Below are 21,659 nucleotides of genomic sequence, written 5' to 3' on the forward strand. Positions count from 1 at the left end.
AACAATTGTTTTAAATATTTTTATTAATACTGAACTGAACTCCCTGGGTGACTCTGTAATATTGACTGGGGGGGGGGGGGGGTGGGGGGTGGTTGGGTTTGCCCTGTCAGCAAGCATCTGTTAGGTAAATACACAAAAGCATGATTTTATAGACTCGAGATAGTTGACATAAATTAAGATTCATAATATCTAAGAGTGATATATACACAGATAAATTTTTAAAGGAAAAATACTCCAACTGTTTTGATTGTAGTTTCGATCATGATTCATGATGCCATAGAGAAGGTTGATATGAAAGGTCATAAATGAGAGTGATCAATACATGCTAACAGGCAAAGTTTTAGCCATTTCATGAAACTAAAATTTATTGGTTATTTTTGTCTAATTCAGCTGAGAACATGATTTGTAGTACTAGGTTCCGAATCCCTGGAGTTTAATCATCACCCTGGTTGTGATCTCAGAGACAGTGGCGGACGTACAGGAAATCGTTAGTTGTATGTCACGTTCTATGTGTCTGACAGAGGAAATTCTGGAGATATTGTATTGCTGTTCATCTATTTTGTTGGTGATGAAATTCCTCAACAGAAGTGCTGTGTGGAATGAGTACAAAATTACTGAGAGATGTTGAGTATGATATAATTTCTTGAAAAAAGTGGAAGCAATGTGATTGAGAACAATGAATTTGTTTAACTATATGTTACTGCATGTATGTACATAGATAGCTTTAATTAAATTAATTAACTTGACTCTTATGTTTGTCATGTTCTTTAAAAGAATTTTAACAGCATATCACTGTTCTGACTGACAGGATGCATTACCGGTTGTTCTATGCCCTGTATCTGTTTGAGAATTCCTCAGTGGCCCATTATGGAGATCTAAAGGCAGTTACCAATGGAGGTCAACAGAGCATTACCATTTACAGGTATTACAAAACTAATTACAAGTAAGGCAATATCATATTAAATAAAATTGTTAAACAGTAAAACATACTTATAGCAAAGTTAGCGAACTTGCTTGTAATGAATTGATGCTTGTTGGGAAGTGATTTTCATTCTCCTTGTGAAGATAATGGATGTAACAAATTAAGTTTGAAATGAAACAAAATCGCCCTTCCCATTCATGTCCAATGCATGTTTCTGTTTCGATATCGTCAACGTTGCGATGTATACAATATTGATACGATATCGATTTTACATTGTCAACATTGCCGATATTTCTTTGCTGTTAACATTGTCGACATCGCAACGTCGACAATGTTGAACCGATATCGAATTTACATCGTTAACATTGCCAATAGGTCTTTGCCGTTTACATCGTCGACATTGTCGACATCGCAACGTTGACGATGTTGAACCGATATCGAGTTTACATCGTCAACATTGCCGATATTTCTTTGCTGTTAACATCGTCGACATTGTCGACATCGCAATATCGACAATGTTGAACTAATATCGAATTTAAATTATCTACATCGCAAGTAGCAATATACAATGTAAGACATATAGAATATATCACCATGTTGGTCATCATTGCGATATTGACAATGTCGACGATGTAAGCAGGATATAAGAGGTACGATGTAGACACGATGTTGACTCGATGTCGATCAACATTGCGATGTCGACGTCGATGTAAACAGAAAAGAAGGCACACGATGTAGACACGATGTAGACTTGATGTTGGTCAACATTGCGATATCGACAATGTCGACGATGTAAACAGGATATAAGAGGTACGATGTAGACACATTGTCTACACGATGTCGATCAACATTGCGATGTCGACAATGTAAACAGGAAAGAAGGAACACGATGTAGACACGATGTTGACTCGATTTTGGTCAACAATGCGTTATCTACAATGTCGACGATGTAAACAGAATATAAGAGGTACGATGTACACACAATGTCTACACGATGTCGATTAACATTGCGATGTCGACGGTGTAAACAGGTTATTGGAGTTAGGTACGATGAAGACACGAAGTCTACACGATGTTGATCAACACTGCAATGTCGACGGTGTAAACAGAAAAGAAGGCACACGATGTATACACGATATCGACTCGATGTCGATCAACATTGCGATATCAACGATGTCGACGATGTAAACAGAATATAAGAGGTACGATGTAGACACGATGTCGACCTGATATCGATTAACATTGCGATGTCGACGATGTAAACAGGAAACAAGACACACGATGTGGACACAATGTCGACTCGATGTTGGTCAACATTGCGATATCGAAATTGTACACAGGATATATATGGTACGCTGCAAATGCAAATTTAATAATTATACTAATATGATATTGACACAATGTGTACTCGGTATTGGCCAACATTGCGATGTCGACAATATTGATAAAACATCGTGCATTGGACATACTTTGTTTAAAGCATGTTTTACTGTAAAGTACTGGTAATTTTCCAAGTAGTTATGCAACTCCCTGATAATTTAATTTGTAAATTTAAGAAAATGTTTGCTTCCCTCCCCCCTTGCCCTGATGCTACGTGCCTATATCCATGGTATCAACAAACTTTGTTCCTAAATATTTGCACATTCTTGAAACCACATAAAATAATTGAAAATGGAAGGTCACAGCGGGGGGCATTTGAACACGTGCAATGTACATGCATGTAAATAGGGCAAACACGACGTCACGGCGCATTCATAATGTTCATGGTTACAATGTTTCCGCTTTGTTCAATCGTTGTTAGTGTATGTTGTTAGTTTATGTAATAAGTACTTTTATTTAAGAGCGAAAATAATCCCATCATGATGAAAAGTAGATAAACATGAACACTATCGTATTTTTTTCCCGAATCATAAAAAAATCCAGGATGTTCGCTACAACTTATCTTTAATTTGGCGTCTATTCCCCTATGACTATAAAAGATTTTACTTGCGGTTTTTTAAAGTTATCATTATTATTATCCTGTGTGTGTTTCTTTCGCAGAAAATAAATCATCAATAATATCTGTAATTACCAGAGATCCGGGCATCACTCAAAGATGTACAAGTTATCTCCCGTAACATCTCGTGATGTGGAATGGGGGTCCAATCTTTAGTGTACATTTCGGGGAGGAAGTAAGGAATTAGGGGTAAAAGGAGTAGTATATCACACTAAAGGAGACTTTGAAGTTTTGTAGAAAATTAATCATATCTCACGGAAAATTCTTACAAACGAGTAATTGAACAAAATGTTCACTTACCCTTTACTGATGGTACTTTCTTATTGCGTTTCCACGATTTTCTGTAATATAGTTTCCCACCGCTTGCTAACTTACAAGTTCTTGTAATATAACTTCATTACGAAAATTTGTTATATAAGATCTATATTGCAAAGATTTGTAATATTACAGATTTTAGTAATATTATTTATTTAAGTAATATTACGATTTTTCATATTGGACTGGACTGTTTTATCAGTTTACAAATAATGGTCTGTTGTACCATCTTAATTGTAGTCATGTACAGCAGTGATTACAAGTCAAAACGTTTGTTTTGTAGTCGATCAGATACAGTAGTGAAATTAACTCATGAACAGCTACGCATTGTTAACCACAATGTCCAGGCAGGGGAAGTAATCAAAATCATTGCTTTTGCAGGTGAGTTGTTAGTTGTTGCAGGTAGACATTTGTTTTCAACTTAAGTATTTTTTTATAAAATGAAAGCATTTGACATAAATTGTAATACTGTAAATTCTTGTGTATAGCCCACACTTGTGTATAATATGCATCCCTAAAGTTGGGTGTAAAATGCTAAAAAAAAAGTTGCCTCCCTGTGAACCGGCAATACACAATAAAAAAAACCAGAAAATGTTCAATCAAGTTTATTGAAAAGTCATTGATGTGCATGCACTGATAATGTATTTTAAGTGCTTTAAAGCAATAAAGTTTGTAGATCTCGACCAAAACATCAACAAAAGCAATAAGTCATGACCAATTTTTTGATTGTTTTTAAAAAAGAATTATAAAGAAACGTTTGCATGTCTTTTATTTTCATCATCAAGTCGTACAATTGATCAATATAATTTTGACAGTGTCTATGTAATATTAATAACGTTAAATTGCATAATGGGCCACAATGTAAATAAGTTTTAAATCAATTCATAATTATTGCTTATCTACTGCTCTCTAATAAACTGTGAAGTGTGCCTGCTTCAGACACCGGATATTGTTGAACAAACATTGACCACGCTACGAGTCAACAGGTGGCTGGTTATGTAATGGTGAATACACTGGGGAAACTTGTTTGATGACAGAAACAGTGGTCTAAGAGGATTAATGTTCTAATACATGGAAATAAAATTAATAGTACCATTTTAACAAGAGCTTGGACTTTGGGTATTTGTGCCAAACAGCATTGTGACGTAGGCCTGTCTACTTCATTGTTGGCCACTCAGCCGTGGCTCTTTGAAATCAACAAGATTTGTCTGGCTTTTGAGTTAAGACTACACAATTTATGCATATTTCACTCAAATCAATTTTACAATGTATATTTTGAATACATTTAATCAATGACTTTAATTTTAAATCAATAGTACAATTGCTAAAAGCTATATGCTAGTAGATATAAGTAATAAGGAATCATTTTTTGAACATAATGAGGTGATCAAATACGGCATGATCAAATCTATCCTTCAGGCTCCCCCCCTCCCCCCTTACACACACACTGTATTTAATCAACTCGTAGCACTCAAGAGAATCATTCTTTATTGCTTTAATAAGTACTTGTAAATATTAATTTAAACATTGTGTATGTAGGAACCGGTAAAACTACGACCCTGGTACGCTACACCCAGATGAGACCTTCCATGAAGTTCCTGTTGGTTGTTTATAACAGGTAAAACATAACAACATTCATACAGTCCTTATTTTATGTTCTGTTACAATGTTTAAGGATACATGACATTGTCCAAATAAAGTAAATGACATTAGGATATACACCTGTAAAAACAAATGACAATGAGTGTTCAAGACATTATCCACATTATAGGTGATGACATATATACAATCAGTGTATATTTCCCCTTGCGTTTGCATTGGAAATCTGCGACATTCAATTTTCTACGAATAAACTATGCTTATTCATGCGCCATGAGCACAAATATAAATGTCTTCACATGCTTTAAGTAAATTCATTTTGTAAGATTAAATGAAACTTTCCATCTTACTTAACCAATTCGATGTGTACTTTTGAAAAAACAGTCATTAATACATATCTACTCCTTATTAAAAGAGATTTTTCTCCACAAAGTTTCTGGCACTATATTTTTGTCGCAGAAGCTAACTAAATACCATGTTAATATGACTGTTCCATGGTATTGCATGTTTCATATCCCTGACCAAGAGTGTAAATTGGGGCTTCATAGAGGTGTGTAAAAGTGTAAGTCTTGGATTCTTTCTGTGGTAGCAGTTTGTATTTTATGGAATGGTTCTTCTGTGAGTGACTGTTGGTATGAGTACAGGGCAGCCTGAAGGTTTCCTGCCATCTGTTGACAGATCTCCAGGATCTCCCAGGAGATGTCTCTGTCTATATCACATACATACTGTCCCTGATCATGGTGGACTAGGACCTGTAGCTCATCTAGAGCTGCTTATGTTCTCATTGTGTCAACATGTCTGGAGCACAAAAACTCTAGCATGTGTAACAGTACATGGGGAGGAATAGACAATGTAGAAGCTGTGTATTGTGTACCAGATTGTTGTTCTGGTAGCAGTTCACTGACATAACATATTTCATTGCAAAGTTTGATATTCATTGCTACAGCCTGTCTGATCTTTGTAGACCAGGACTGTCCCCCTACATCCTCAGTATACCTCTCTCTGTCTACATGATCTTCATACATCAGATATGGTCGTGCTAACTTGACCTTTGTCATCTCTATAACAGATAAAGCTTCCCTGTATCTGAGTGTTTTGTAATAATGCATGGCAATGTACAACATGTCAGAAACATACCCAAACTTGACCGCTAATTTCAGCATATGCCTTGACATTTTGTGTGCAATATACATCTGTTTGTTGACACCTGCGTTTGTGTACATGTTGTGTAATATAACAGCAGTACACTGAAGGATGGTGGCTGTATGTTTCTGTAAACTTAAAACTTGATATTGTGTCAGGGGAGAACCTATTAACTGTTCTACTGTGTGTAGGAACTTCATACAGAGCTGTAGGTCTGATGTTTTTATGACATCAGTAATATATATCTCACCAAATAATTCTTCATCAAACTCAGCCTCAGAGATCAGAGTGTGTTCATCAGTACACACCGTGAGTCTGGGATTACAGAGGACATCAATGATAGAGGACCTGATGGAGGGACTGTGTAGCAGCAATGCTATACCCTTCTCATACAACCCATACAGTCGCCTGAATAAACTTGTTTGTGCTTGGCCGTGGATTTTGCTTAAAAACATGTTGTTTTCTGGAATGAAAAAATTTGGACAGATCCCCTCATACACCCATTTAAGGAGAAGTTTGAAGCAGACCCAGAAACCGGCCAGGAGATTATGTGGACACCAGTGAGGTAGTGTGTTTTGTTGAATGGCCCAAAAAACAGCTGTTTTCGTGTGGTAGGAACAGAGTAGTTTATCTTCATCTCTTATTCCATTGTTAATTATTTCCTTTAAGAACAGTTTCAGATTACCATAAGTTAAGAACTGTGTGTGATTCATTGAGTACACAATTTTGTTTTCTGCCTGAGAGAACGAAATTCTCCATTCTTTGTCTTCATGATTTCCTAGTTTGTGTCCTATTGCTACAAAGTGACATCCATTTCTGACGATGTCATTGACAACATGAGATTGGGGCCATGAGTGACATCTGTCTATTCATGAGGTGGCAGAGGGGGGCCAAAAATCACTGACAAAACAATGAGCTTTATCGTATTCTATTGGACCATTTGTTCCACTGCTACATGGTCCATGTACTATAGAACCAGGATCTCCTAAAGTTCGTGTCATCTCTCTGTATTTAGAACATACATGGTCCATGTACTGTATCATCAGGTCTGAATGCTGTACATGTGTTGTCTCTGTGTTTAGAACTTGATATATAGAGACCCCCATTCATTCTCACACACGATGACGACACTATCTGTTCAGCTCTTTCCAATGGTAACCAAAGTAATGTAAATCCTGCTGGACTCTCAGAACTGTCACAGAGAATCATTACCTGTCTGAGTATGTTGTAATACCCAGACTGAGAGAAGTCCCAGATCACTCGGTAGTTAGTTGGCCAGAACATAGTGTCTATGTCTGAATCATGTAATCTAAATCCTTCCCTGTCACTTCCGCTATTCATTGATCTCGCCATATTATTTTGATTTCCCAACAACTCCATCATATCCACTATATCTCTCCTGGAGGCCACCTGTTGTGGGGTCCCTATCTCGTGACACATCCCCACATAAACTGACTCAGACATATTCTGAACAAGAATTTCTCCTCTAATATTGAAAGAATCAAAAATCCAGACATGTAAACTTATAAATCCGAATATGCAATCGTGTTGATGTGTGAGCCTGAGCATGAATATGTGTAATTCTGATCGTGTAACCTATAAAACTCGGGCATAAACACGTGTAAGATTTGACTCAGTTCCTTCGCATGATGCACATTTTGCAACTTTATTGTTTACATTAGTTAATTAAACCTTCAACTTTGCACACTTTCAATCCGTAGTTTCTGCGTTTGTAACTTCAGGCTCGGCAATAGCACATCTGACATGATACAAATTGACAAATGTAAAGTCTACAAGTTTGTCGAATTTTGACATGACCTTATATGGCAACTGCCTTGCTGCGGGAAAAGGCATGCCGTAACCGCCGGACCGGAATGTACGAAAAATAAACATAATATTCAGCTAACTGTTGCAATAAGCTTTTAATGAATGACACCTTTTCTATCGAAAACACCGGTATTATTTTTAGAAGAAAAAAATTGAGGTATGATTGAAACTGGACCAAACAGGAAGAGGTTCATGTAGAAAAAAAATCGTTGCCGATGTGACGAATGCGCTAAATAAGGTCTTCCGTTTCCAACGGAAGACCTTCTTGTTATTGCTTTGTTTCTTTTTCCCTATTATTAAGGTCTTCCGTTTCCAACGGAAGACCTTCTTGTTATTCTTCCGTTTCTTTTTCCCTATTATTAAGGTCTTCCGTTTCCAACGGAAGACCTTCTTGTTATTCTTCGGTTTCTTTTTCCCTATTATTAAGGTCTTCCGTTTCCAACGGAAGACCTTATTGTTAGGGTCTTCCGTTTCCGACGGAAGACCCTCTTGTTATTCTATTGTTTCTTTTCCTTATTATTATTTTATTTTTTATTTTTTTTCTGACTTTTTTCGAACGCTATTTCTCGTGAACTACTCGACCGATTTGCATGAAATTTTCAGGACGTATTGAGCATCAAAAGCACTTGATTTTATAAAATTTCTACCTGATGACGTCACTTCCGGTTCGAGATTTTGAGGATTTAGTGAAATTTTAAGGCCCATTTTGTCCACGTAACTTCTCAAAAACTAATTGAGATAGAAATATGAAACTTTCAGGGATAGTAGATGAATGTCTGTAGATGATCCTATTTATTTGATTTTTTGAAAAATGCGCAAGGCGGCGAAGCTCGCCTGAGCTAAAAAATTGGCACCAATTTTTTTCAAGAAATTTTCGCACATTTTCGGCCCTAGCTTTTAATGTGTAAATATTTTGTTAAGACATGTAATGCTAAAGTTGTTCAGATTAACTAGATCTTTCGTTTGCTTTCAAAAAAAGGGGCCGGCCCCTCAAATTAGGGGCTAAGAGTGCTCTAAAGTGTTTTTGCAATAACTCTTTACTGCAAAATAATTTGTTATCAATCATAGAACCAAAAATGTTCATAGTACATCTGTTTATCTAAACAGTACCATGTTGAAGTCATATGTTACGTAATTAGGGGCTAAAAGGGGCCAAAAGTCCGAAATTTTGATCTTAAATATCTAGAAAAGGAGAAATATTTTGATAAGCATTATAGAACAAAAAATGCTTAAAATAATGTTCTTAACAATATGCTCCCTGAAAAATTTTTGTTGGTGGTCCCAGTAAGGATTTTAAGGGTTGGCCCCTAAAACACAATTGTTCAATTATATTTAGAACGGTCAACAATTTCTGATCACTTGTTGAACAAAATGTGTTTATATTTACAAGACCTTTTATTTGATATCAAGAAAAAGGGGCTGGCCCCTCAAATAAGGGGCCAAGAGGGCTGTAAATTCTTTTTATAATAACTGTTAACTGAAAAATAATTTATCAATTATAGAACCAAAAATGTTCATTGTACATCTGTTTATCTATACGGTACCATACATATGTCATATGATACGTAATTAGGGGTTTCAAGGGGCCATATGTCCAAAACTTTGATCATTAATATCTAGAAAAGGAGAAATATTTTGATAAGAATTATAGAACAAAAAATGCTTAAAATAATGTTCTTAACGATATGGTGTCTAAAACATATATGTTGGTGGCCCTGGTAAGGAGTTTAAGGGTCGGCCCCTAAAACACAATTGTTCGGATATCTCTAGATGGGTCAACAATTCGTGAATACATGTTGAACAAAATATGTTTATATTTACAAGACCTTTCAGTTGGTATCAAGATAAAAGGAGTGACTCCTCAAATAAGGGGCCAAAGGGGCTACGAAGACTTTTCATAATAACTTATTTTTTGCGATAATTTGTAATTAATCATAATAACAGAAAATAAGAACTTATTATTCATAATTCAAAACTGAAATCCGTTCTTAAATCGGACGATGCAATACAGAGATAAAGGGGTTTAAAAATTGATTTTTCCGGACATTTTGATTCCACATTCTTGGTTAAGAAAATAGTTTTATGTTCAGAGTTAAATGAACTCGTACCTAAAATTATTCGATAATTGTTGAATCGTACTTTTACACATTCGGATTTGTATTTGCTAAGTCGTTCTTGAAATCGATAAGCTTTGTTAATTCGAACTTGGAATCATTCGGATTTTGTTAATTCGTACCAAGAATAATTCGATTTTTTTTTCATCTTAGTTTCTTATGTTGGTTTAAGAACCCTGCTTTTACAGGAACTTCTAGCTTTACTTTCGACATTACCGGACACCCACTCGTTGCTTTGCAACGAGCTTTTTTTAGTTTCTTTTTCTGATTTTTTTTTGGAGCGCTATTTCTCAAAAACTATTTAACCGATTTGCACAACATTTTCAGGATGGATAAAGCATGATCGGCGCTACATATTATAAAATTTTTAAATGATGACGTCATTTCCAGTTTCAGATATTGTCGATTTTGTAAATTTTTTAGGGTCATTTTGTCCACGCATCTCCTCCGAAACTAATCAAGATAGAAGTTTGAAATTTTCAGGGATTGTAGATGAATGTATGTAGATGTACCCCCATGCTTCCAATGATGAAAATTGCTAAAGGCCTCAAAGCTCGCCTGAACCTGAAAATTGGCACCAAATTTTTTCTCGAAATTTTTGCACATTTTCTGTGATATCTTTTGATGTATAAATATTTTGTTAAAACATGTAATTTAAAAGTTGTTTCAAATTACACGGGCTTTTGTTTAATATCAAGAAATAGGGGCCAAGAGAGATGATAAGTCTTCTTACAATAACTCTTTACTGAATAGCAATTTGTTATTAATTATAGAAGCAAAAATGTTCATTGTTGGGCTGTTTATCTATACAGTACCATACTTAAGTCATATGTAACGTAATAAGGGGTTTTAAGGGGAAAGATTTTCAAAATTTCGATCATTAATATATGAAAAAGGAGAACTATTTTTAAAAGCATTGTAGAACAAAAGTTGCTTAAAATAATGTTCTGTACAATATGCCACCTTAAATTTTTTTTTCATGACCCCATTTAGGAGATAAAGGGCCGGCCCCTAAAACACATTTGTAAAGATATCATAAGAACGGTAAACATTTTGTGAACACTTGTTGAACAAAATATGTTTATATTTTCAAGACCTTTCATATGCTATCAAGAAAAAGGGGCTCGCCCCTCAAATTAGGGGCCAAGAGGGCTCTAAAATCTTCTTACAATAACTCTTTATTGAACAAAAATTTGTAATTAATTATAGAAGCAAAAATGTTCACTGTACAGCTGTTTATCTTTACAGTACCATAGCTAAGTCATATATTACGTAATTGGGGGTTTCAAGGGGCCAGAAGTTCAAAACTTTGATCATTAATATCTGAAAAAGGAGAAATATTATGAAAAGCAATGTAGAACACAAATGTTAAGAATAATGTTCTTAACAATATGACAATTAAAATTTTTTTGTTGGTGGCCCCGATAAGGAGTTAAAGGGTCGGCCCCTAAAACACAGCTGTTCAGATATCTCGAAAACGTTTAACAATTCGTGAATACATGTGAACAAAATATTTTTACATTTGCGAGACCTTTTATTTGATATAAAGAAAAAAGGGCTGGCCCCTCAAATTAGGGGCTAAAAGGGTTAGTAAGTCTTTATATGATAACTTTTTAATAAGCGATAATTTGATATTTTTCATATAGCAAAAACAACGAACTTTTTAAGCTTAATCTAACGCTGAAATTCGTTTTAAAATCGGACCATGCACTACAGAGAAATTTGGGTTTAAAATTTGATTTTCCCGGAAATTTTGATTCTGCGTTCTTGGTTTAAAAATAATTCGTACCAAAAATAATCGTGTCAAGTCGTACATGAACTCATTCGGGTTTATTTTGTTAAGACATTCTTGAAATTGGAAAGGTTTTTGTTTAGTCGTACTTAAAATCATTCGGGTTTTGTTAAGTCGTACCAAGAATTATTCGATTTTTTTCTTATTGTTTTAGTTCCTCTTGTTTTTGGCTTAAGAACTCTGCTTCTTACAAGTACTTCTAGCTTTTCTCTCGACATTAACGGAGGACCCACTCGTTGCTTTGCAACGAGCTTTGCTCTAGTTTTTCTTCGGTTTCTTCTTCCCTATTATTATTATTTTTGTTTTTTTTTCTTACAAATTTTGTGCACGCGAGTTCTCGGAAATGGCTCGGCCGATTTTCATGAAACTTTCAGATCTAATAGATATCTAATAGATCTGAACCTTATTGGAAATTTTTTATTTTGATGACGTCACTTCCGTTTTAGAGATATTGACGTTTTAGCGATTTTTAGAGGGTCAGCTTGTCCGTCGAACTCCTCCTAAACGATAAAAGATATCAAATTCAAATTTTCAGGAATTGTAGACGAATGATTGTAGTTTTGTCTAAAGTGAGCCATTTATGTTTGGCGCAAAAGGCACCGAAGCTCGCCTGGACCCGAAAATTGAGATATAAAAAATGTAGTGATTTTTCTTGGTTTTCTTTAATTATCTCTTTTCTCGAAAATATTTTGTTAAGACATGTAGAGCAATTAAAATTTTTTTTACAAGAGCTTTAATTTGAGATCAAGAAAAAGGGGCTGGCCCTTCAAATTAGGGGCCGAAAGGGCTCTAAAGTCTTTTGATGATAACTTTTTAATGTGAAATATTTTATAATACGTCATAGAAGCAATTATGTTTATTCTAACGTTATTCGCCTATACATTGCAATCATTTACTCCTATATTACGTAATTAGGGATTTTAAAGGGCCAGAAGTCCAAAACTTTGATGCTCAATATCTCTAAATGGAGAAACATTTTGATAAGCAATATTGAACAAAAGATGCTCAAAATATTGAGCTTATCAATCTGCAACAATAATTTCTTTGTTATGCGGTCCCTGAAGGGAGTTACAGGGTCGGCCCCTAAAACGACCCTTTCCAGATATCTCCAGAACGGTACATAATTTCTAAACACTTGTTGAACAAAATGTGTTTGAATTGACACGAGCTTTCATTTAAGATCAAGAAAAAGGAGCTGGCCTTTCAAATTAGGGGCCGATAAGGCTCTAAAGTCTTTTGATGATAACTTTTTACTGTAAAATATTTTGTGATACATCATAGTAGCAATTATGTTTATTCTAACGTTATTCACCTATACATGACAATCATTTACTTCTATATTACGTAATTAGGGATTTTAAGGGGCCAGAAGTCCAAAACTTTGATGCTCAATATCTCTAAATGGAGAAACATTTTGATATGCAATATGGAACAAAAGATGCTCAAAATATTGAGCTTATCAATCTGCAACAATAATTTCTTTGTTATGCGGTCCCTGAAAGTAGTTACAGGGTCGGCCCCTAAAACGACCCTCTCCAGATATCTCCAGAACGGTACATTATTTCTAAACACTTGTTGAACAAAATGTGTTTGAATTGACACGAGCTTTCCTATACGATCAAGAAAAAGGGGCTGGCCTTTCAAATTAGGGGCCGATAAGGCTCTAAAGTCTTTTGATGATAACTTTTTACTGTAAAATATTTTGTGATACCTTATAAAAACAATTATGTTTATTCTAATGTTATTCGCCTATTCATGGCAATCATTTAATCCTATATTACGTTATAAGGGATTAAAAGGGGCCAGATGTCCAACACTTTGATGCTCAAAATCTCTAAATGGAGAAACATTTTGATAAGCAATATTGAGCAAAAGATGCTAAAAAATTAAGCTTAACAATATGCAACCATATTTTATGTGTGATACGGTCCTTAAAAGGAGTACAGGGTCGGCCCCTAAAATGACCCTCTCCAGATATCTACAGAACGGTACAGAATTTCAAACACTTGTTGAACAAAATGTGTTTGAATTGACAAACACATTCTTATGACATCATAAAAAAGGGGCTGGCCCTTCAAATAAGGGGCTGAGGGGGCTCTAAAGACTTTAAATGATAAATATTTACTATGAAATATTTTTTGATCCGTTATAGAGGCAATTATGGTTATTCTAACGTTATTTACCCATACATGGCAATGATCATTTACTCCTACGTTACGTAATTAGGGATTTTAAGGGACCAGAAGTTCAAAACTCTGATCCTCTATATCTCAAAATGGAGGACATTCCAAAAAGCAGTATTTAACAAAAGATACTCAAAATAATGTGCTTAACAATGTACAACCATATATTGTTTGTTATCTGGACCCTAAAAGGAGTTTAGGACCAGATATCAAAACGATTTTTCACATATATCTCAAAAACGATAACCAATTTCTAAACACTTATTAGCAGTACACAAAAATACCTTTTAACTAAAATGAATGAAAAGGAGCTGATCCCTTAAAAAAGGAACACAAAAGGGGTAGATAGTCTTTCACCCATTACTCTTAGACCCCGCTTCCATTTCCAGATACGTATCGTTGACGAAGATCAAGAGCAAGGTCATTCCGTATTTTAAAAATCGGACGGAAGACCTCCTCGTTGCTCGCAACGAGATCGTGTCTAGTTAAGGTCTTCCGTTTCCAACGGAAGACCTTATTGTTATTGCTTTGTTTCTTTTTCCCTATTATTAAGGTCTTCCGTTTCCAACGGAAGACCTTATTGTTATTGCTTTGTTTCTTTTTCCCTATTATTATTCTTGTTTTTTTTTCTTACGCATTTTTGTGCAGGCGATTTTTCGGAGATGGCTCAATCGATTTTCATAAAACTTTCAGATCCAATAGATATTTATTTGAACTAAAAACATATTTTTTTATTTTGATGACGTCACTTCCGTTCTTGAGATAATGACGTTTTAGCGATTTTCAGAAGGTCGGCTTGTCCAGGGATCTCCTCCTAAACGGTAAAAGATATTGACTTCAAACTTTCAGGGATTGTAGACAAGAGATTGTAGATGTGCTATTTGGCATTCATATTTGTCATGCTCAAACGGCGTTAAAGCTCGCCTGGTCCCGAAAATCGAGACTAAAAAAACGTCGTAATTTTTCATGGATTTCTTAGTTTATCTCTTTTCTGAAAAATATTTTGTTAACACATGTAATGCAAAAAAAGTTTATATTTACAAGACCTTTCATTTGATTTCAAGAAAAAGGGGCTGGTCCTTAAAATTAGGGGACCAAAGGGCTCTAAAATCTTTCATCTGTAGCCCTTTACTGAGGGATATTTTGTGAAAAGTTATAGAAGCAAATATGTTTATTTTACAGTTATGTATCCAAGGAATGTAATGATTTTATTATGTGTTACGTAATTAGGGGTTTTTAGGGGCCAAAAGTCCAAAATTTTGATCACATATATCTCAGAAAGGAAAAATATTTTGAAATGCAGTATAGAAGAAAAGATGCTTAGAATGATGTACTAAATAATAAGCTATTTTCAAAATTTCGTTAAACGGCCCCTATAAGGAGTTAAGGGATCGGCCCCTAAAATGTTCGTTCCCATATATCTCAAGAACGGTAACGAATTTATTAACAGTTGTTGAACAAAATGGGGTGGGATTTAAATGACCTTTTATTTGATATCAAGAAAAAGGGGCTGGCCCCTAAAATAAGGGGACCAAAGGGCTCTAAAGTCTTTTATCTGTAGCCCTTTACTGAGGGATATTTTGTGAACGGTTATAGAAGCAAATATGTTTATTTTACAGTTATGTATCCAATCAATGTAATGATTTTATCATGTGTTACATAATAAGGGGTATTTAGGGGCCAACATTATAGAACTTTGATCACCAATATCTCAGAAAGGAAAAATATTTTGAAATGCAGTAAAGAAGAAAAGATACTCAGAATGATGTACTAAATAATATGCAAATTTCAAAATTTTGTTAAACTGCCCCTATAAGGAGTTTAGGAATCAGCCCCTTAAACCTTCTTTCCCATATATCTCAAGAACAGTAACGAATTTCTAAACAGTTGTTGAACAAAAAGTGTTGAGATTTTAATGACCTTTTATTTGATATCAAAAAAGGGGCTGGCCCCTCAAATTAAGGAACTAAAGGGCTCTAATAAAATTCATTTGTAGCTCTTTACTGAGGGAAATTAAATGAAAGGCTATAGCAGCAAATATGTTTATCTTACAGTTCTGTATCCAAGTAATGTAATGATTTATTCATGTGTTATGGAATAAGGATTTTTTAGGGGTCAAGAGTCCAAAAACTATGACCACCTATATCTCAAAAAGGAAAATATTTGAAATGCAGTGTAGAAGGAAAGATGCTCAAAAAGATGTACTTTGCAACCTTTAAAATTTGGTTCAGTGGCTCCAATAAGGAGGTAAGGGACTGGCCCCTAAAACTTTTTTTCTCAGATATCTCAAGAACGGTGACGAATTTCTAAACACTTGTTGAACAAAGCTCTTATCCCTGAAACAAAATAGTATCTGGCCCTTAGAATGTATACCCCGTTTTTCTATTCTATATCATGTTTAGCTGTTAAATAGCAAAATCAAGATCGAACATATATCTCAAATTCTAAAATCAGACGGAAGACCTCCTCGTTGCTCGCAACGAGATCATGTCTAGTTATTATTATTTTTCTGCCTTTTTTTGTGCACGCGATTTCTCAGAAACGGCTCGGCCGATTTTAATCAAATTTTAGGATGTGATAGATAGTGGTCTGAACTTGATTGGAAATTTTTTGTATTGATGACGTCACATCCGTTGTTGAGATATTGAGATTTTTCTAATTTTTATATGGGTATTTTGTCTTCTGTAGTTCTCCAAAACGATAAGAGATATTAAGCTCAAATTTTTACAGTAGGTAAAGGAAAGATTGAAGTTTTGCATGATTGTTGTTTTGTATGTCTAGCACTACTGGCGCCAAAGTTCGCTATGGTTCGAAAATTGACATTAAAAAAGCATCGTGAATTTTTGTGCTTTTCTCTCTTTATCTCTTTTCTGGAAAATATTTTGTTAAAACATGTAATGTAAAAAAAGTTTATATTTACAAGACCTTTCTGTTGATATCAAGAAAAAGGGGCTGGCCCCTCAAATTAGGGACCTAGAAGGCTCTAAAGTCTTTAACCCATAACTCTTTACCAAGGGATATTTTGTACTAAATTATAGAAGCAAATATGTTTATCTTACAGTTATGAAGCCAAGCAGTATAACGATTTTCTCATATGTTACGTAATTAGGGGTTTTTAGGGGTCAAAAGTCCAAAACTTTGATCACCTATATCTCAAAAAGGAAAAATATTTTAAAAAGCAATATAAAAGGAAAGATGCTCAAAATGATGTACTTAACAACATGCAACCTAAAAAATTTGGTTCAGCGGCCCCAATAAGGAGATAAGGGACCGGCCCCTAAAACATTCTTTCTCAGATATCTCAAGAATGGTAACGAATTTCTGAACACTTGTTGAACAAAATGTCTTTATTATCAAATGACCTTTCATTTGATACCAAGAAAAAGGGACTGGCCCCTAATATTAGGGACCTAAAGGGCTCTAAAGTCTTTTAATCATAACTCTTTACCGAGGGAATATTTGAAATAAATTATAGAAGCAAATATGTTTATCTTACAGTTATGAAGCCAAGCAATATAACCATTTTCTCATTTGTTACGTAATTAAGGGTTTTTAGGGGTCAAAAGTCCAACACTTTGATCACCTATATTTCAAAAAGGAAAACTATTTTGAAATGCAGTATAAAAGAAAAGATGCTCAAAATGATGTACTTAATAACATGCAACCTAAAAAATTTGGTTCAGCGGCCCCAATTAGGAGATAAGGGACCGGCCCCTAAAACATTCTTTCTCAGATATCTCAAGAATGGTAACGAATTTCTGAACACTTGTTGAACACAATGTCTTTATAATCAAATGACCTTTCATTTGATACCAAGAAAAAGGGGCTGGCCCCTAATATTAGGGACCTAAAGGGCCCTTAAGTCTTTTACCCATAACTCTTTACCAAGGGATAATTTGTAATAAATTTTAGAAGCAAATATGTTTATCTTACATTTATGTAACCTAACAATATAATGATTTTCTAATGTATTACGTAATCAGGGGTTTTTAGGGGTCAAAAGTCCAAATCTTTGATCACCTATATCTCAAAATGGAAAAAATATTTTGAAATGCAGTATAAAAAAAAGATGCTTAAAATGATATACTTAACAACATGCAACCTAAAAAAAAATTGGTTCAGTGGCCCCAGTTAGGAGATAAGGGACCGACCCCTTAAACGTTTTTCACAGATATCTCAAGAACGGTGACGAATTTCCAAATACTTGTTGAACAAAGCTCTTACACCTGAAACAAAATAGTATCTGGCCCTTAAAATGTAGACCCTCTTTTCCTGTTTTAAATCATGTATAGCTGTTAAATAGCAAAATCAAGATCGAACATAAATCTCAATTTCTAAAATCAGACGGAAGACCTCCTCGTTGCTCGCAACGAGATCGTGTCTAGTTAAGGTCTTCCGTTTCCAACGGAAGACCTTATTGTTATTGCTTTGTTTCCTTTTCCCTTTTATTATTTTTTTTTTCTTACGCTTTTTTGTACAAGCGATTTTTTGAAAATGGCTTGACCGATTTTCGTGAAAATTTTAGATCTTGTAGATATTGATAAAACCCTTATATCTAATTTTTTATTTTAATGACGTCATTTCCGTTCGGGAGATATTGACGTTTTAGTGATTTTTAGAGGGTCATTTTGTCCTGCTATCTCCTCCTAAACGAAAAAAGATATTGAATTTAAATTTTCAGGGATTGTAGACAAAAGATTGTAGATGTGTTTAAAGGCATTTATGGTTGTCTGGCTTCAAAGGCGTCGAAGCTCGCCTGGACCCGAAAATCGAGTTTGAAAAAACGACGTAATTTTTAATGGTTTTCGTTCTTTATCTCCTTTCCTGAAAATATTTTACTATAACATAAAGAGCAAATAAAATTTATATTGACAAGAGCTTTCGTTTGATAACAAGAAAGAGGGGCTGGTCTCTCAATTTAGGGGCCAAAAGGGCTCTAAAGTCTTTCTTCCATAGCCCTTTACTGAGAAATATTTTGTAATATGTTAAAGAAGCAAAAATGTTCATCTTTCACTAATAAAACTATACATTATAAATTTTTTATTCTGCGTTACGTAATTAGGGGTTTTAAGGGGCCAGAAGTCCAAAACTTCGATCGAATATATCTCAAAAAGGACAAATATTTTGAAAAGCAATATAGAATAAAAGATGCTTAGAATGATGTTTTAAACAATATTCAATCATAAAAGTTTCGTTATCTGGCCCCAATAAGGAGATTAGGGGTCGGCCCCTAAAATGTCCTATCCCAGATAGCTCTAAAACGGCAAAGAGTTTCTAAACACTTGTTGAACAAAATATGTTTAATATCAAAAGAACTTTCATATGATGCCAAGAAAAAGGGGCTGGCCCTTCAATTTAGGGGCCAAAAGGGCTCTAAAGTCTTTCTTTCATAGCTTTTTACTGAGAAATATTTTGTAATATGTTTAAGAAGCAAAAATGTTTATCTTTCACTAATAAAACTACACATTATAAAATTTGTATTATGCGTTACGTAATTAGGGGTTTCAAGGGGCCAGAAGTCCAAAACTTCGATCGAATATATCTCAAAAAGGACAAATATTTTGAAAAGCAATATAGAATAAAAGATCCTTAGAATGATGTTTTAAACAATATTCAATCATAAAATGTTTCGTTATCTGGCCCCATTAAGGAGATTAGGGGTCGGCCCCTCAAACGTCCTATCCCAGATAGCCCAAAAACGGCAAAGAATTTCTAAACACTTGTACAACAAAATATGTTTAATATCAAAAGAACTTTCGTATGATGCCAAGAAAAAGGGGCTGGCCCTTCAATTTAGGGACCAAAAGGGCTCTAAAGTCTTTCTTCCATAGCACTTTACTGAAAAATATTTTGTTATATGTTTAGGAAGCAATATATTCATCTCACATTTATTTAACAATAAATTATAATTATTTTATCATGTGCTCCGTATTAAGGGGTTTTTAATGGGTTTTAAGGGGCCAGAAGTACAAAACGTTGATAACATACCTCAAACAGAACAAATATAGAATAAAATGCTGAGAATGATGTTCCTATCAAAATTCAACCATCAATTTTTTTTTATTGTTGCCCCGATAAGGAGATAAAGGGTCAAATATCAAAGTCAAGGTCATATAACCTTCAAAAAATCGCACAGAAGACCTCCTCGTTGCTCGCAACGAGATCGTGTCTAGTTAAGGTCTTCCGTTTCCAACGGAAGACCTTATTGTTATTGCTTTGTTTCTTTTTCCCTTTTATTTTTTTTTCCTTACGCTTTTTTGTACAAGCGATTTCTTGAAAACGACTTGACCGATTTTCGTGAAAATTTTAGATCTTGTAGATATTGATGAAAATCTTATATATAATTTTTTATTTTAATGACGTCATTTCCGTTCGGGAGATATCGACGTTTTAGTGATTTTTAGAGGGTCATTTTGTCCGGCTATCTCCTCCTAAACGATAAAAGATATTGAATTTAAATTTTCAGGGATTGTAGACAAAAGATTGTAGATGTGTTTAAAGGCATTTATGGTTGTCTGACTTCAAAGGCGTCGAAGCTCGCCTGGACCCGAAAATCGAGTTTGAAAAAACAACGTAATTTTTAAGTGTTTTCTTTCTTTATCTCCTTTCCTGAAAATATTTTACCATAACATGTAGAGGAAATAAAATTAATATTTACAAGAGCTTTCGTTTGATAACAAGAAAGAGGGGCTGGTCCCTCAAATTAAGGGCCAAAAGGGCTCTAAAGTCTTTTTTCCATAGCACTTTACTGAGAAATATTTTGTAATATGTTTAAGAAGCAAAAATGTTCATCTTTCACTAATAAAACTATACATTATAAAATTTTTATTATGCGTTACGTAATTAGGGGTTTTAAGGGGCCAGAAGTCCAAAACTTCGATCGAATATATATCAAAAAGGACAAATATTTTGAAAAGCAATATAGAGTAAAATATGCTTAGAATGATGTTTTAAACAATATTCAATCATAAAAGTTTCATTTTCTGGCCCCAATAAGGAGATTAGGGGTCAGCCCCTAAAATGTCATATCCCAGATAGCCCTAAAACGGCAAAGAATTTCTAAACACTTGATGAACAAAATATGTTTGATATCAAAAGAACTTTCGTATGATGCCAAGAAAAAGGGGCTGGCCCTTCAATTTAGGGGCCAAAAGGGCTCTAAAGTCTTTTTTCTATAGCACTTTACTGAGAAATATTTTGTAATAAGTTTAAGAAGCAAACATGTTTATCTTTCACTAATAAAACTATACATTATAACATTTTTATAATGCGTTATGTAATTAGGGGTTTCAAGGGGCCAGAAGTCCAAAACTTCGATCGAATATATCTCAAAAAGGACAAATATTTTGAAAAGCAATATAGAATAAAAGATGCTTAGAATAATGTTTTAAACAATATTCAATCATAAAAGATTTGTTATCTGGCCCCAATAAGGAGATAAGGGGTCAGCCCCTAAAACGTCATATCCCAGATAGCTCAAAAACGGCAAAGAATTTCTAAACACTTGTTGAACAAAATATGTTTAATATCAAAAGAACTTTCGTATGATGCCAAGAAAAAGGGGCTGGCCCTTCAATTTAGGGACCAAAAGGGCTCTAAAGTCTTTCTTCTATAGCACTCTGCTGAAAATTATTTTGTAATATGTTTAGGAAGCAATAATGTTCATCTCACATTTATTTAACAATATATTATAATTATTTTATCATGTGTTCCGTATTAAGGGGTTTTTAATGGGTTTTAAGGGGCCAGAAGTACAAAACGTTGATAA

At 34.5% G+C, this 21,659-nt stretch overlaps 1 protein-coding gene and 1 pseudogene across 1 annotated transcript; one reads left to right on the top strand and one right to left on the bottom strand.

Moving 5' to 3' along the window:
• The first annotated feature begins 346 nt into the window (after window positions 1–346).
• On the top strand, window positions 347–4,902 carry LOC128176723 (F-box DNA helicase 1-like). Its single transcript, XM_052843237.1, has 4 exons — window positions 347–628; window positions 809–922; window positions 3,517–3,614; window positions 4,773–4,902. Exons 1-4 carry the CDS (start codon window positions 600–602, stop codon window positions 4,853–4,855), a joined length of 324 nt encoding a protein of 107 aa, XP_052699197.1. The 5' UTR covers window positions 347–599; the 3' UTR covers window positions 4,856–4,902.
• A 168-nt stretch (window positions 4,903–5,070) lies between these two features.
• LOC128176724 (uncharacterized) lies at window positions 5,071–7,455 on the bottom strand (annotated as a pseudogene).
• Window positions 7,456–21,659: the final 14,204 nt, after the last annotated feature.

This window comes from Crassostrea angulata, chromosome 3, assembly GCF_025612915.1.
Source record: "Crassostrea angulata isolate pt1a10 chromosome 3, ASM2561291v2, whole genome shotgun sequence".
Lineage (NCBI taxonomy): Eukaryota > Metazoa > Mollusca > Bivalvia > Ostreida > Ostreidae > Magallana > Magallana angulata.

Excerpts from the sequence above, each read along its gene's own strand:
- LOC128176723 (XM_052843237.1), top strand. The coding sequence starts at position 600 with ATGAGTACAAAATTACTGAGAGATGTTGA. Across the intron at positions 629-808 it reads AAATTACTGAGAGATGTTGA|GATGCATTACCGGTTGTTCT; the intron begins GTATGATATAAT and ends TCTGACTGACAG. Across the intron at positions 3,615-4,772 it reads CAAAATCATTGCTTTTGCAG|GAACCGGTAAAACTACGACC; the intron begins GTGAGTTGTTAG and ends TTGTGTATGTAG.